Raw genomic sequence first — 15,404 nt, forward strand, 5'->3', positions numbered from 1 at the left:
TGTTTAAGCTATTAACCCTTTTTAATAAGCCTTGATTTATTTTTTTAAAGTAGGAGCATTCGTCCATGAAAAAGGCAATGAAAAAATTTAAGTAAATTCATTCCTCCTAATATCAAAAAATTGAAATGTTTGTATGTGACACTGAAATCTCTTAGTAATTTCAAAAGCATAAGCTCTTTTATTAATTGATATGTAATAATTGTACGTACTTATGACATACAGACTGATATTTTGATACAGGTATACACTGTGTAATGATCAATTCAGAGAAATCAGCATATCCATCACAAGCATTTATCATTTGTGTTGTGAACATTTAGTCCTTTCTGCTAGCTGTTTGATAATATATGATCGATTATTGTTAACTATAGTCATCCTACAGTACTACAGAACATTAGAACTTATTCCTCCTATGTAGATCTAGCTGTAATTTTATATCCATTAATCATCCTCTCCCTATAAGCTCTTTAAATAACGTTTTATATTTGAGATATACTCATGATCATGAATAAAAAACTTAAATATATCATTGCTTTTAATAATTCATATAACAGAGCCAAAACAACTTTAAAATAAAATACAGATTCTCAAAATTATCATTAATAGTAAAGGATTCTCTACATATATTGACCGGGCACATTGGCTCACACCTGTAATCCCAGCACTTTGGGAGGCTGAGGCGAGCGGATCACGAGGTCAGGAGATTGAGGCCACCCTGGCTAGCATGGTGAAACCCTGTCTCTACCGAAAATACAAAAAATTAGCCAGGTGTGGTGGCGGGCGCCTGTGGTCCCAGCTGCTCAGGAGGCTGAGGCAGGAGAATGGCATGAGAACCTCAGCCTCCTGGGTTCAAGTGATTTTCCTGCCTCAGCCTCCCAAGTAGTTGAGATCACAGACATGCACCACCACACCAGGCAAATTTTTTATTTTTAGTAGAGACAGGGTTTCTCCATGTTGGTCAGGCTGGTCTCGAACTCTCGACCTCAGGTGATCCGCCTGCCTCGACCTCCCAAGTGCTGAGATTAAAGGCATGAGTCACCACGCCTGGCCTAAATTATAATTCTTAAGCATATTGACAGCTGTCAGGAGGAAGTTGTTGAAACTGTAATTCTAAGCCTGGTAAACTGTGAGATTTTCAAAGCTAGGCCTGAAGGAAGCTGGCATCTCAGTCAAACTGGCAGTCAGGTGGTTTTCCCTTTCCTCCTAAATCAAGAACCACCATTCTTTGTTGAGGAGACTTTGGAGAATTGCCTTAAGCAATTATTCTATTAACAAGGAATTAGTCTACTAACAAGTTATTATTTGGTAAAAATAAGAGGAAAAGTATCTTCTCTCTTTTTAATCGACTAGTACCAAAGAAAAAAAATCTGACCTAACTAATCAAAGGAGAAAAAGTACAAACTTCCCATTCTACCCAATTCCTATAACAACCTCCAAATTATCACCATTTTAAGTTACTTTAAAATGCTAGATGTCAAATGTGAGCAAGCAAAACAATCATCTAAAGAGGCAGTTAGAATATTGCTGGGCCCCACTCCTGCAGAGATTCTGCTTCAGTGGATCTGATCAGATAATGTGCATTCCTAATGAGGTCCCAGGTGATTCTGCTGCTGCTGCTCCAAGGACCACACTTTGAATAGTACTGCTTTAGACAATCGTATTCACATATTATGGATGCAGCACAATTGAGCCACTTTTCTGCTGTTGGATACTGGTTTCCAAATACACGTTCCTGTAATGTTAGAATCAACACCTTTGTACATTATCAGAAATAACTTCCAAACTTAAGGTTCCTGATATATATTGCCAATTGAATTTCTAAAAAATGCTACCAATTTGTACTCCACTCCTAGCAGGGTATATGAGTGCCAGCCTTATCAACTCTGACTCACTCAGGACATTATCATTTATTATTATTATCAATTTAATGGGGAAAAATTCTCATTTTAGTTTGCATTTCCTTGATTTTTTTTTTTTTTTTTTTTTTGAGACAGAGTCTCGCTCTGTCCCCCAGGCTGGAGTGCAGTGGCCGGATCTCAGCTCACTGCAAGCTCCACCTCCCGGGTTTACGCCATTCTCCTGCCTTAGCCTCCCGAGTAGCTGGGACTACAGGCGCCCGCCACCTCGCCCGGCTAGTTTTTTGTATTTTGTAGTAGAGACGGGGTTTCACCATGTTAGCCACGCCCCCCACCTCGCCCGGCTAGTTTTTTGTATTTTGTAGTAGAGACGGGGTTTCACCATGTTAGCCAGGATGGTCTCGATCTCCTGACCTTGTGATCCGCCCGTCTCAGCCTCCCAAAGTGCTGGGATTACAGCTTGTAATTACCTACAGGTAATCCCAGGGATTACCGCACCTGGCCTGCATTTCCTTGATTGTTAGTGAAAATAAACTTTTTTCACTTATTAACAGATTAGACTTCTTTTATTTGAAAGATTTGTTTATATTGTTTGCCTTTTCTATTGGTTAGTTGGTGTCTAAATTGCTTATCAGTTAAAGCATTCTCTGTCATTTTTTTGTGTATAATTTTTTCATTTTCCATTTAAATTTATTATTGCTTATGTTACTTGACATAAAAGAGTTTGAAAATTGGGAATAAGTTTTAATCTACTGATCTTCTTATTGATACCTTCCATTGCTATTATGCTTAGAAAGTCATTTCTTACCAAAATAAAAATGTACAAATGCTGCTTTTAACATTTTTATTGTTTTTAATATTTGTTACTCTATCTTCATTTACTTTAATACAAAGATGAGGAACACATAATGACATCACATTCTAGAGTTCAAGTTACATATAAGAGAGTCTATTTCTAGGCTGTCTACTCTGTTCGATTTAAATGTCTAGCAAATATTACATCAGTATGACACTGTTTCAAATACCACAGCTGTATCAATACATTTTAACATCAGGTGGAACAAGCCCCACAACATTATTCTTCATGGACAAACTCTAATCTATTTTCACAGAGCTGTAAGATAGGTCTGTGCCTGTATCATAAGTTTACTATGAGGAATTAACTGAAAGCACCTACATAAAGACACCTGGAAACTATAAAGAACTTCCTGGAAACTAAAAAGAACTGCATAACTATATGGTAATGCTTATATCTGACTATAATATTATTGATGGCTTCTTCAATAATAAATTCTCGAGCAGAGGTAAAAGTAAAGTCAATAAAACAAAACCTTACTAGTTACAAATGAATACTTTTATGTCACACAAAATATCGAATGGACTCAACAATGTGATAAACATTCCTTAATTACAAAACATTCCTTCTACCTCATTTGAGAGTAAAAGGAAAAACAAGTTGGTGTGTGTTTGCTAATCAAACAATGAAGAAAGTGGTGGTAAAATGTTCCTTCAATTCAAGCAATATTTTCATTTCTTGGAGCTCTGTAAAGGTTCATAAAGCTAGTTTCATGAATAGAGCCCATTTAAATTGCTTTTCTTAACTGCTTTAATTAAATTTTACAGAATAAAGATATTGACAGAATAAGAATACAAACCTGAGGACCATTTTCCCTCAAAATGCACATATTGAATACGTTGCCTGTCCTGACACAGGAGGAATTCATGCAACAGAAAACATTACCATGCAGGGAAAAAATAAATCTTTTACTAAGACAAATTTAGCAGGCCCTGGATTACCTGTATGGTTCTCTGTACCATGATTAATTACTTGTATGGTACAGAGAATCATAAAGATTTTTACCCAGTAGTAGAGACACTACAGAATATCTCTTCCAATCCCACCAATTACTAGGATTAAAACTAAAGCTGAAAAGCTAGATCCAAAAAGCTCAATTTTTTGGTTCGATTAAATTTTAAACTTACTTTAGCAAATTAGTGGCTTCTTGTTCACTGTCTTGTGTTGTATCCAAAGAAAAAGCATCTGAGAGTTCAGATGAGTTGGAGTCCTGTTCTTCTGTTGGATGTGTCTGGGTTCTTAGGGAGCCACTGAAAATCTCTCTCTCCCTTTTGATCCCTTCTTCATGATGGTCACTGGGATTCTGTAAATCTTTCTCAGCTTTATCATGGTCATCTCTGAAAGAAGACTGCTTAGCTTCACCTAGAGATGATTTTCCCGAAATATTGAATAAGTTACCAAGAAACTGAAAAAAGCTTTCTTTTGGCTGTCTGTCACTTTCTCCTATTTTGGAATCTGCAGTGGAACTGGAAACATCATATGCCTTTTTGGGATCTTCCTGCACTGGAGGAGTGACTGACTTCTCAGCATGGTTCCTTTTGTCCTCACTTTGGCGAATCTTTGAAAACAAAATAGACAATAATAAGCATCATTATTTAAATAATAAAACAGACTGATAAGCTATTACAAAACAGACTCTGTGTAGACACCAGGATACATTTGTGAATAAGACTAATGGCTTCTGTTCCTTTGGGCAGTTCACAATCTACTGAAGGGCACGGTAAGCACGACCTTTAAAAAGCTACATGGTAAATGTCATGAGGGGAGAAGTACCGCACACATGGGAACCCAGAACAGGAGTAACTAGTCCAGACTTGGTGGAAGTGAGAACACAGACGGTAACTTGGGGGATGCTTCCTAGAGGAAGTGCACTCTTTGAAGGGGACAGAAAAAGTGACTATGTGATACTTATGCATCTGTGTGTGTGTTTAGTGGGGTATCAGCTCCTAAGGGAGTTTAATATGACTGGAGGTTAGGGTACAAAAATGACATGAGAGGTAAATACGGAGAGAGAAGAGACCACAGTAAACATGTGTATTTAAATTTAGCCTTTATTATGACAGAGCTAAGGGAGAGTATTCAAATTACTGGTACTTGAGATAATAACACCTCAACAGACCTCATCATTTCAGCATTGTGTTAACTATAAAGCTGGCACAATATGTAACATTATTCAAGAAGATGAGGAAAAGACAGTAACATGGTACTTCAGAGAAAGAGCCCACTTGTGACCCCTTCCTGGTAAAACAGGAAGTCCTGATACATAATGTTAATGCAAACCATGGATAGCATCAGGCACTCTTGAAGACAAACATTTGCAGAAGTCCATTTTGCCTGCTCGTAATTAAGTTACTGGTAAAGCAAACTCAATTAATGCATACTGTGTGAGGCAAACTGAGCTGCTACATCAAAGAGCATGTTGGCATTCCACTTCGTGCTATTTCCAGATTCTAAAAAGCTTTAGGCCCATGAGCCAACTCACTCTGCCTTCCAAACATGCTCACTCATATAACTGTAAAAAGAATGCCCATCCTACAGTCTCTGTCACCTGTTATGTTCGCTAGCCCTTATAAAAGGAAAGGTCGAGTCTGAGTCAGAAAACAATCAGGACACCAAGTCAAAACCACCTTAGGGCATTTTAGGTTCACGTGAGAATGTTTTATAAAAACACGAGCTTCAAGAAGGCAAGAACATAATTATAATGCCATTTTTTCACCTCATTCCATGTTTTGATCTAAGTTCAAATTAATATAAAGGAGGATTTCACTAACCACTAAAAAAGATATAGCATATGAAAGGTTGAGAAAATATTAAAACCTATTAACTCAGCAAACTGATTGCAAGCAAACAATATTTTTAAGTTTGTTCCCATAGGTGTCAAAGGGGATTTCATGGCATTTTTTGATGTGTTAAGATTTAATACATCTTGTGAGCCTCTACATTTAGAATGCCACCAGCCTTCTAGAGACACTACACGTCTCACCTTTCACCAGTTTCAACTACAATTTGATTCCACTTGTCTCCACCTCACCCGTCCAACCTTCTGCTCATTCTGAGAGCTGACACTATAAGTCACCTGTGCCCTCTCCTCATATAAACAGGATAAATGATCTCTCAGTCTGGCAGTAGAAGATATGCAGTCAACATTTTGAAACTGGTCATTTATATGAAGGATATACATTTTTTGTTAACAATTGGGTTTATTGTAATTTTTAGCCACAATATTTCTCCCCAGCTCAAAAAGAGCACTGGAACGTGAAAAGAACAGTGACTAAAGCGGCTGCTCTTCCTATGTAGCCACTTGAAGAATGCAAACTACAGGCTGTTCATTAAAATATCATAAACATCCTTAAAATGCTTCAGAAATTTGCAAAAGAGTCTTATATAATCTGGGCAGTGATTTAAAAGAAGAAAAATGAACAAGATTACCACTTTTAACATCATTAAAATCTCAAAAAAGTAATTTTTGTCAAAAATGTATTTATCTCCCTATTATTTTAACTTGCTCATTCCTTTCAAAGCGTAAGAGGTTGCTTTCCAAATGAGGAAGATACATTTTGTGAAACTAATGAAAGACTTTATATTTAACCTTTTTAAAATAGTAAATATATTTTTTTAAAATCACTTGTTTCTCCTTCCCCTCAACTGTCTGCTTCTTTCCTATTCCAGAATCCCTATAAGTTTACTAAAGAGTAGTTTTTAGTTCCCTTAAATGTTTTAGTTGCTTAATTTTTCCCTCATAATCTTATGAGAAACGTGTATTAGTAATTAAAACACCAACAACAAAAAAGTTTCTGAATTTAGAAACAAAACTAGCAGGAAAAATACACTGCTATTCAAAGTAAACACCTGCAATAAATTAAATAACAAAGAATTAAAATTTTAAGATTGATCTAAAGCAGTTGTTCTTCACCCTCAGCCTAGACAAGTTCAGCCTGCCTACAGGCCCTCATTATGCGGGCCCTACATCTGTCTGCCAACAGGACTGTCTACCATTGTAGCAATGAATGAGTAGAATGAAAGCACTCAGGATTCAGGCAAACATTAACAAAATGTTCATTCTAGCTGCTCTCCAAGATTTTGGTATTATGTATATACTATATGAATGTTACTGATGAAGGCATATGTATCTTTGGAATTTTCAATGTTTTTCCCTCATGTTCAATATGTTGTAATGCAGTACTTTTAGCCCAAATGCATTTCTCTATCTACTCTCTTTGCTATGCTGGGGCCCAACACAACAAAATACAGGAAAATATTATGTATACTGATTAATAAGATTTAGCTGAGGTCTTCAAGGAGCTTACAAGCTAGGAAGATACTCATTATATTAGTATCACTGTAGAGGGCTTACAAGAGATATGTACACAATGGAAGACATAATTAATGAGTGGGGATGTAGAGAAACCATCTTCTTTGCATAGAAGATAACATTTGAGCTTAATTCTGAAGAGTGTTAAGAATATTCTAGACACAAGCCATGGTATGCACAAAGACACAGAAGTTTGGAATATGTTTACTATGGCAGGGATATGGTTGAAAAAGATTGGAGCACAGAGGATAAAGAGTTCGATAAGATGACCAGTTAGAAGTGGTGGGTGAAGAATAACATGGTCACAGATAACTGAGTTCTCTAAATTAGACAACAATTTGAGTAGGTAAGCCAAACAAATGGACATGGAAAATAGAAAGGGAGGTGAGAATTAGGGCTCTGGGTAAGAGGCAGGTAGGGCAACAAACTATTTAGTTGTCAAATGTGAAATTTTTGGTCCCTTGTGATACACAAGTTGAGATGTCTGATAAACAGAGGCACATTTTAAGAATGCAGTCTGGCAATATACAATGTGAGCAGGAAAAAAAGAGGAAAAAACAAAAAGATCCCTATGGAAAAAAAGACAAAAAGGCAAAAACAATGAAAAGAAGAAACCAGTGAAAGAGACGGAGATCAAAACCAGACCAGGTTAGTCTCTATAGAATACCAGAGATCTCCAAAGAAACAAAGAACCCTTCAAAAGGCAGACGGGAGTCAAGAATGTCAAATGCCACTGTAGGCTCAAGAAAGATGAGGACTATCTTCCTCATTCATATTCAAAAACATCAGGCACACACCCACCTTGGGAATTTGCCTTTACTCCTCTCTCTACTTAGAATGTTCATCCCCCAGATGAACTCACTCTCTCTCACCTCCTTCAGGCCTTTACTTGAAAACCATCTCACCAGTGAAAATTCTCTCAGCATGATCTAAAATAGCAGACTCCTCCACTGTAAAACTGCCTATCCTCCTGTTTTATTTTTCTTCTTGTACTTACTATTATAGTAAATACACACACAACACACACCTACAACATTTAATATGTGTTTCTTCCTTAAGGATGTAATATCCATAAGGCCAAAGGTTTTTGTCTATTTTATTCACTGCAGTATCTCTACCACCTTGAAACATGCCTGATAATAAGGCATGTTTGTTAGAGTAATAACAAACATGCCTTATTAACATGCCTAATAATAACAAACATGCCTAATAATAACAAACATGCCTCAAATGTTTGTTAGAGTAATAAATGAAGAAATGGAAAAGCCTTAAGAATGCAGGAGAAACAGTCATAACAGTTCAAGAATTCATGTGTTCAGTCCAAAACTTGAGGTGCGAAACAGTGAGTAGCTAACAAGGAAATATGAATAGTCATAAGTAGATGGGAAACCTTTTCAGAGATGTTTAACTAGAAGGAAGGAAAGACAAAAGACATTTTAAGTTCCAAGACAGAACTTACTGTTTTGTGAATCAGCTCTATACTTGTTGGAAAGGGAGTGACTATGGTATAAAGAGATGGATGACAGGTTCCAGAAGGAAAGGAAGGAGGTGATGATATGAAGAGAACAATATAATTTCTAATACTTCTAATAAAGACAAAGCATTAGCATTGGAGAGAAGGACATTTTCTCTGCCAAGTAAAGTGGCAAGGAGAGTGGCTGAAGCCTTATAAATTTTGTAAGTGAAAAGACAGTAAGGTTCAACAAATGGCTCTGACCTCAGTAAAGTGAAAGGAGAGAAAAGCTGAAGGAGAGACAAAAAGGTGAAACTAGGATTTGCGTTCTCAAAATTTAGAGAATTTGAAACAATGTTTCTGGGGAATACAGTCCCAAATGAACAGGCTAAAACTAGGTAAACGAAAAAGCAGTTAGGTTCAATGTAAACTTTAAAGTATTGATTCATTCAATAAAGAATCAACAAGACACTATTCTAGGCATTTAGATGCAATAGTGACAAATGTACCAAAATCCTGGCTTTCATGGTACCTACATTCTAGTGATGTCTGAACTTTTTTGCAGGTCTAATTAGCATTATTTTGTCACCTCCTTAAGCAGCCTGTAGCACGTGATGGGTGCTGTGGCAACGGGTACAGTAAACAAGGTCAACGTGCAGATAATGTTGCCCTGCCCCCTTGAGCAGTGAAACTGCTAAGCATCACATGTGCACCCTCACCACAGGGCCCCAAAACAGGCTGCCAGGAGTCTGACACTACCAGTGACTGTGCCCCTTTCATCAGTGGAGCTGAATGGTACACACACCACTCAGAAACTGGGAACAGGCCTGCTAGGTGACTACTGTCACTGATGATCCTGCCCCCAGCAAAACCAAAGCCATCTCACTGCCTCCACAGACCCACATAGTCTAGGCCACTGAGGCACTCACAGATGTTGATGACAGCCAAAAAAAAAAAAAAAAAAAATCATACTGTGACTACACTACTGTGCCTACCTAGAACCAAATCCAAAGCCAGACACCATGTATCACATCTGCAAGAAAAAATCTTTCCCTACAAAGCTACTCCATAAAATTGAAGGAGGTACTTATTCCACCAGATGCATAGGTAACAAAGTAGGGACACGAGAAACATGAAAAAGCAAGAAATGTAACACAAAGGAATGCAATAATTATCCAGTAACAGAAAACCAAGAAAAGAAAATCTATGAAATGCCTAAAAAGAAATTAACAATAAAAATCTTAAGTAAATTCAGCAAGATACAAAAAAATACAGATAGACAATTCAATAAAATCAGAAAAACTATTTATGATATGAATGATAAAGTCAACAAGACAGGTGTCACAATAAAGAACCAAACAGAAATGTTGAAGCTGAAAAAAATCAATGAATAAAATATGCAATGGAAAGTACCAATAATAGATTAGATGAAGCAGAAAAAACTTCTGAACTTGAAGAAAGGCTTTTTTAAATGATCCAATCAGAAAATAAAAAGGAATAAGGAAAGCCCAGGAGGAAAAGAGATAGGAAAAGGCATAGAAACCCTATTTAATGAAATAATAGCTAAAAACTTTCTAAGTCTTGGAAGAATATAGACATCTAGATCCAGAAAGCTCAAAAGTCCCCAAATAGATTCAATCTCGAAAGGTCCTTTCTGAGGCACATTACAGTCATACTGTCAAAAGTCAACAAATAGAGATTTCTAAAAATAGAGAAAAATGGCAAGTCACATACAAAGGAATCTCCATCAGAATAACAGCATATATCTTAGCAGAAACCTTATTGGCAAGAAAAGAATAGAATGATACGTTCAAGTTGCTGAAAGAAAAAAAAAACTCAACTAAAAACATTATACCCAGCAAAGCTATCCCTCAGAAATGAAGGAAAAATAAAGTCCCTTCCAGACAAACAAAAACAGAGAAAATTCATCACCACTACATAGACTTTAAAGAAATGCTCAAGGGTGTCCCACATTTGGAAGCAAAACAATATCTACTACCATAAAACTACAAAAGTATAAAGCTCACTGATAGAGAAGATACATAGATGAGATAAAGTAATCAAACCTTATCATGATAGAAAACCACCAAAGATAAACAATAAGAAAGGAACAATGTATACACAAAATGATCAGAAATTAACAAAATGACAATAATACCTATCAATAATAACCACAAATGTAAATGGTTAAATTCCCCAATGAAAAGATATAGATTAGCTGAACTGGCCACTGCACTCCAGCCTGGGCGACAGAGCTAGACTCCGTCTCAAAAAAAAAAAAAAAAAAAAAAAACAGGACTCAACTATATGCTACCTACAAGAAACTCACTTCACATATGGAGACACACACAGAATGAAAGTAAATGGATGGAAAAAGATATTCCATGCAAATGGAAGCGAAAACAGACTACAAGTCAAAAACTGCAAAAAGAGATAAAGAAGGTCATTATATAAGGATAAAGGGACCCAGTCAACAAGAGGATGTAACAACTGTAAATATACATGCACTCAAGACAGGAACACCCAGATATATAAAACAAATAGTATTAGATCCAATGGGGTAGACCCCAATATAATAATAGCTGTAAACTTCAAAATCCCACTCTCAACTTTGGACATATCTAGACCAAAAAAAAAAAAAAAAAAAAAAACACTTAAGGAAATAGCAGATTACATTTCACTATAGACCTAACAAACATTTATACAACATTTCATCTAACAGCTATAGAATACACATTTTTCTCACCAGCAAATGGAATATTCTTCAGAACACACCATATTTCAGGCCACAAATTAAGTCTCAACATATTTTTTAAAAAATCAAAATCATAGCCAGTATTTTTTCTAACCACAATGGAATAAAACTAGAAATCAATAACAAAAGAAATTTTGGAAACTGTACAAATACATGGAAATTAAACATGCTCCTGAATGACCAATGAAAAAAGAAGAAAATTAAAACATTTGTTTCGACAAATGAAAGTAGAAACACAATACACAGAAACCTATAGGATACAGCAAAAGCAGAAGAGGGAAGCTGACAGCAACATCAACATAAAAAAATTATTTCAAATAAACAACCTAACAGTACACCTCAAGAAACTAGCAAAACAAGAATAAGCCGACTCCCAAATTAGGAGAAAACAATAATCAGAGCAGAAATAAATGACATTCAGACTAAAGTATAATACAAAAGAGCAATGAAACATAAAGTCAGTTTTTTATAAAAACAAAATTAATAAACCATCAGTTAGACTAAGAAAAAAGACCCAAGTAAAATCAGAATTGAAAAAGGAGACATGACTGATAGATACCACCATAATACAAAGGCTCATCAGAAATTTTTATGAATGACGATATACCAACAAATAATAAAAAAAAAACTTAGAGGAAATGAATACATTCCTAGACATACACAATCTACCAAAATTGAAGCAAGAAAAAAATAGAAAACCTGAACAGACCAGTAACTAGTACCAAGGTTGAATAAGTAATAAAAAGTCTCCCAACAAAGAAAACCCCAAGACTACACAGCCTCACAGCTGAATTCCATTAAACTGTTAAAGAACACCAATTATTCTCAAACTATTTCAAAAAACTGAAGGAGACAGAATTCTTCAAAAATTCATCACTCAAGGCCATGCAAGGCCATCATTACCCTGATACCAGAACCAGACATAGACACACAAACACACACAAAAGAAAACTCCAGGCCATTATCCTAGAATAACAAGATGCAAAAATCTTCAATAAAATACTAGCAAAATTAATCCAACAGTACATAAAAAAGATTATATATCGTAATTAAGTGGAATTTATCCCAATGATGCAAAGACAATTCAACATATACAATGCAAGAAACATTACATCAACAGAATGAAGAATAAAAACCTTTTGATCATCTGAGACAGAAAAACATTTAATAAAATTTAATATCCTTTCTTGATAAAAACTCTCAACAAATAGGTACATAAGGAATGTACCTCAATGAAATAACGGCCACATATGACAAATCCACAGCTAACATCATAGTAAATGTTGAAAAGTTAAAAGTTTTTCCTCTAAGATCTAGAACAAGACAAGAATGGTACTGTTACTACTCTTATTCAATATAGTGCTGGAAGTCCTAGTCAGAGCAATCAAACAAGGGAAGGAAATAAAGGGTCCAAATTGGTAAACAGGAAGCCAAACTGTCTCTGTTGGCTGATGATATGATCGTGTTTCTAGAGAACCCTGAAGACTCATCCAAAAAGCTCCTACATCTGATACATGAATTCAGGAAAATTTCAGGATAAAAAAATCAATGTATACAAATCAGGAGCACTGCTATACCCCAACAACGACCAAACTGAGAAACAAATCAAGAACTCAATCCATTTTACAACAGCTGCAAAAAACAAACAAACAAAAAAAAAACTTAGGAGTATACCTAACAAAGGAGGTGAAAGATCTCTACAAAGAAAACTACAAAACACTGCTGAGAGAAATCATCGATGACACCAACAAATGGAAACACATCCCATGCTCATGGAGGGGTAGAATATTATGAAAACGACCATACTGCCAAAAGTAATCTACAGATTTCATGCAATTCCCATCAAAATACCATCATCATTCTTCATAGGACTAGAAAAAAAATCCTAAAATTTATATGGAACAAAAAAAAAGCCCACATAGCCAAAGCAAGACTAAGCAAAAAATAAACAACAACAAAAAAACAAATCTGGAGGCATCACTTCACTTGACTTCAAGCTACACTGCAAGGCTATAGTTACCAAAACAGCATAGTACTGGTATGTTGACTAAAGGAACAGAATAGAGAACCCAGAAACAAAGACAAATACTTACAGCCAACTGATCTTCAACAAAGCATACAAAAATAAAGTGGGGAAAGGACAGCCTATTCAACAAATTGTGCTGGGATAATTGGCAAGCCACATGTCAAAGAATGAAACTGGATCCTCATCTCTCACCTTATACAAAAATCACCTCAAGATGGATCAAAGACTTAAATCTAATACCTGAAACCATAATAATTCTAGAAGATAACATCCACAAAACTCTTCCAGACATTGGCTTAGGCAGAGAATTCATCACCAAGAACCCAAAAGCAAATCTAACAAAAACAAAGATAAATGCATGAGACCTAATTAAACTAAAAAACTTCTGTACAGCAAAAGAAATAATCAGCAAACAGATAACCCACAGAGTAGGAGAAAATCTTCACAAACTGTGCATCTGACAAAGGATTAATATCCGGAATCTATAAGGAATCCAAACAAATCAGCAAGAAAAAAAACAGATAATCCCATCAAAAAGTAAGCTAAGCACATGAATAGACAATTCTCAAAAGAAGATAAACAAATGGCCAACAAACATGAAAAAATGCTCAACATCACTAATTATCAGGGAAATGCAAATTAAAACCACAATTGCAATACCACAATATTTAATTATGGCAAACATGACCATAATTTAAAAATTTAAAAATCATAGATGTTGACATGGATGCAGTGAAAGGAGGACACTTTTACACTGGTGGTGGGATTGTAAACTAGTACAATCACTATGGAAAATAGTACAGAGATTCCTTAAAGAACTAAAAGAAGATCTACCATTTTATCCAGCAATCCCACAACTGAGTATTTACCCAGAGGAAGAGAAGTCATTATATGAAAAAGTCACCTGTGCTCACATGTTTATAGCAGCACAATTCGCAATTGCAAAAATATGGAACCAGCCTAAATGCCCATCGACCAACAAGTGGATAAAGAAAATGCGTGTGTGTGTGTTTGTGTGTGTGTGTATTATATGTGTGTGTGTCTGTGTGTACACATACCGTAGAATACTACTCAGCCAGAAAAAGGAATGAAATAATGGCATTTGCAGCAACTTGGATGGAGTTGGTGAGCATTATTCTAAGTGAAGTAACTCAGGAATGGAAAACCAAACATCGTATGTTCTCACTTATAAGTGAAAGCTAAGCTAAGAGGATGCAAAGGCATAAGAATGATAATAATGGACTCTGGAGACTTGGGGGAAAGGGTGGGAGGGGAATGAGGGATAAAATACTACATATTGGGTACAGTATACACTGCTTGGGTGATGGGTATACCAAAATCTCAGAAATCACCACTAAAGAACTTATCCATATAACCAAACACCACCTGTGCTCTCAAACTATTAAAATAATTTGAAGAAATAAAAATGGGCAATTAATCTGAATAGACATTTATCAAAGATGACACACAAATAGTCAACAAGTACATGAAATATGTTCAACATTGCTAATTATCCAGGAAATGCACTTCAAAACCACAATGAGATATCACACCCCAGTTAGAATGGCTATTATCACAAAGACAAAAAGTAACAAATGCTGGTGAGTATGTAGCGAAAAGGGAACTGTTATACACTGTTGGTGGGAATATAAATTGGTACAATCATTATGGAAAACAGTATGGAGGTTGCTCCAAAAACCAAAAATAAACTACCATGGGATCCGGCAATCCCACTTCTAAATACACATCTAAGGAAAAGGAAATCAGTATGTCAAAGACATATCTGCACACCCATGTTTATTGCAGCACTATTTACAACAGCCAAGTATGGAATTAACCTAAGTGTCCATCAACAGACAAATGGAAAAAGAAAATGTGGTTTATGTACACACAATGAAATACTATTCAGCCATAAAAAAAGAATGAAACTCCATCATTCGCAGCAATGTAGATGATCCTGGAGGACACTATGTGAAATGAAATAAGTCAAGCAGAGAAAGAAATACTGCATGGTCTCATTCACATATGGAAGCTGAAACATTTGGTCTCAGAGGTAAAATGGTGGTTACTAGAGGTTGGCAAGGGTAGAGGAGAGGGAGATAAAAAGAGGTTGATTAGTGGATACAGAATTAAAGCTAGATAGAAG

General features: G+C 35.9%; 1 protein-coding gene across 2 annotated transcripts in view; it reads right to left on the reverse strand.

Moving 5' to 3' along the window:
* Positions 1-15,404, reverse strand: part of CRYBG3 (crystallin beta-gamma domain containing 3) — a 120,981-nt gene that overhangs the window by 76,101 nt on the left and 29,476 nt on the right. For both annotated transcript variants that reach the window (XM_050782013.1, XM_050782014.1), the window contains one exon: positions 3,840-4,270. In XM_050782013.1, the coding sequence (XP_050637970.1) occupies positions 3,840-4,270 (431 nt within the window). The remainder of the gene's footprint in view (positions 1-3,839; positions 4,271-15,404) is intronic.

Source organism: Macaca thibetana, chromosome 2 (genome assembly GCF_024542745.1).
Source record: "Macaca thibetana thibetana isolate TM-01 chromosome 2, ASM2454274v1, whole genome shotgun sequence".
Lineage (NCBI taxonomy): Eukaryota > Metazoa > Chordata > Mammalia > Primates > Cercopithecidae > Macaca > Macaca thibetana.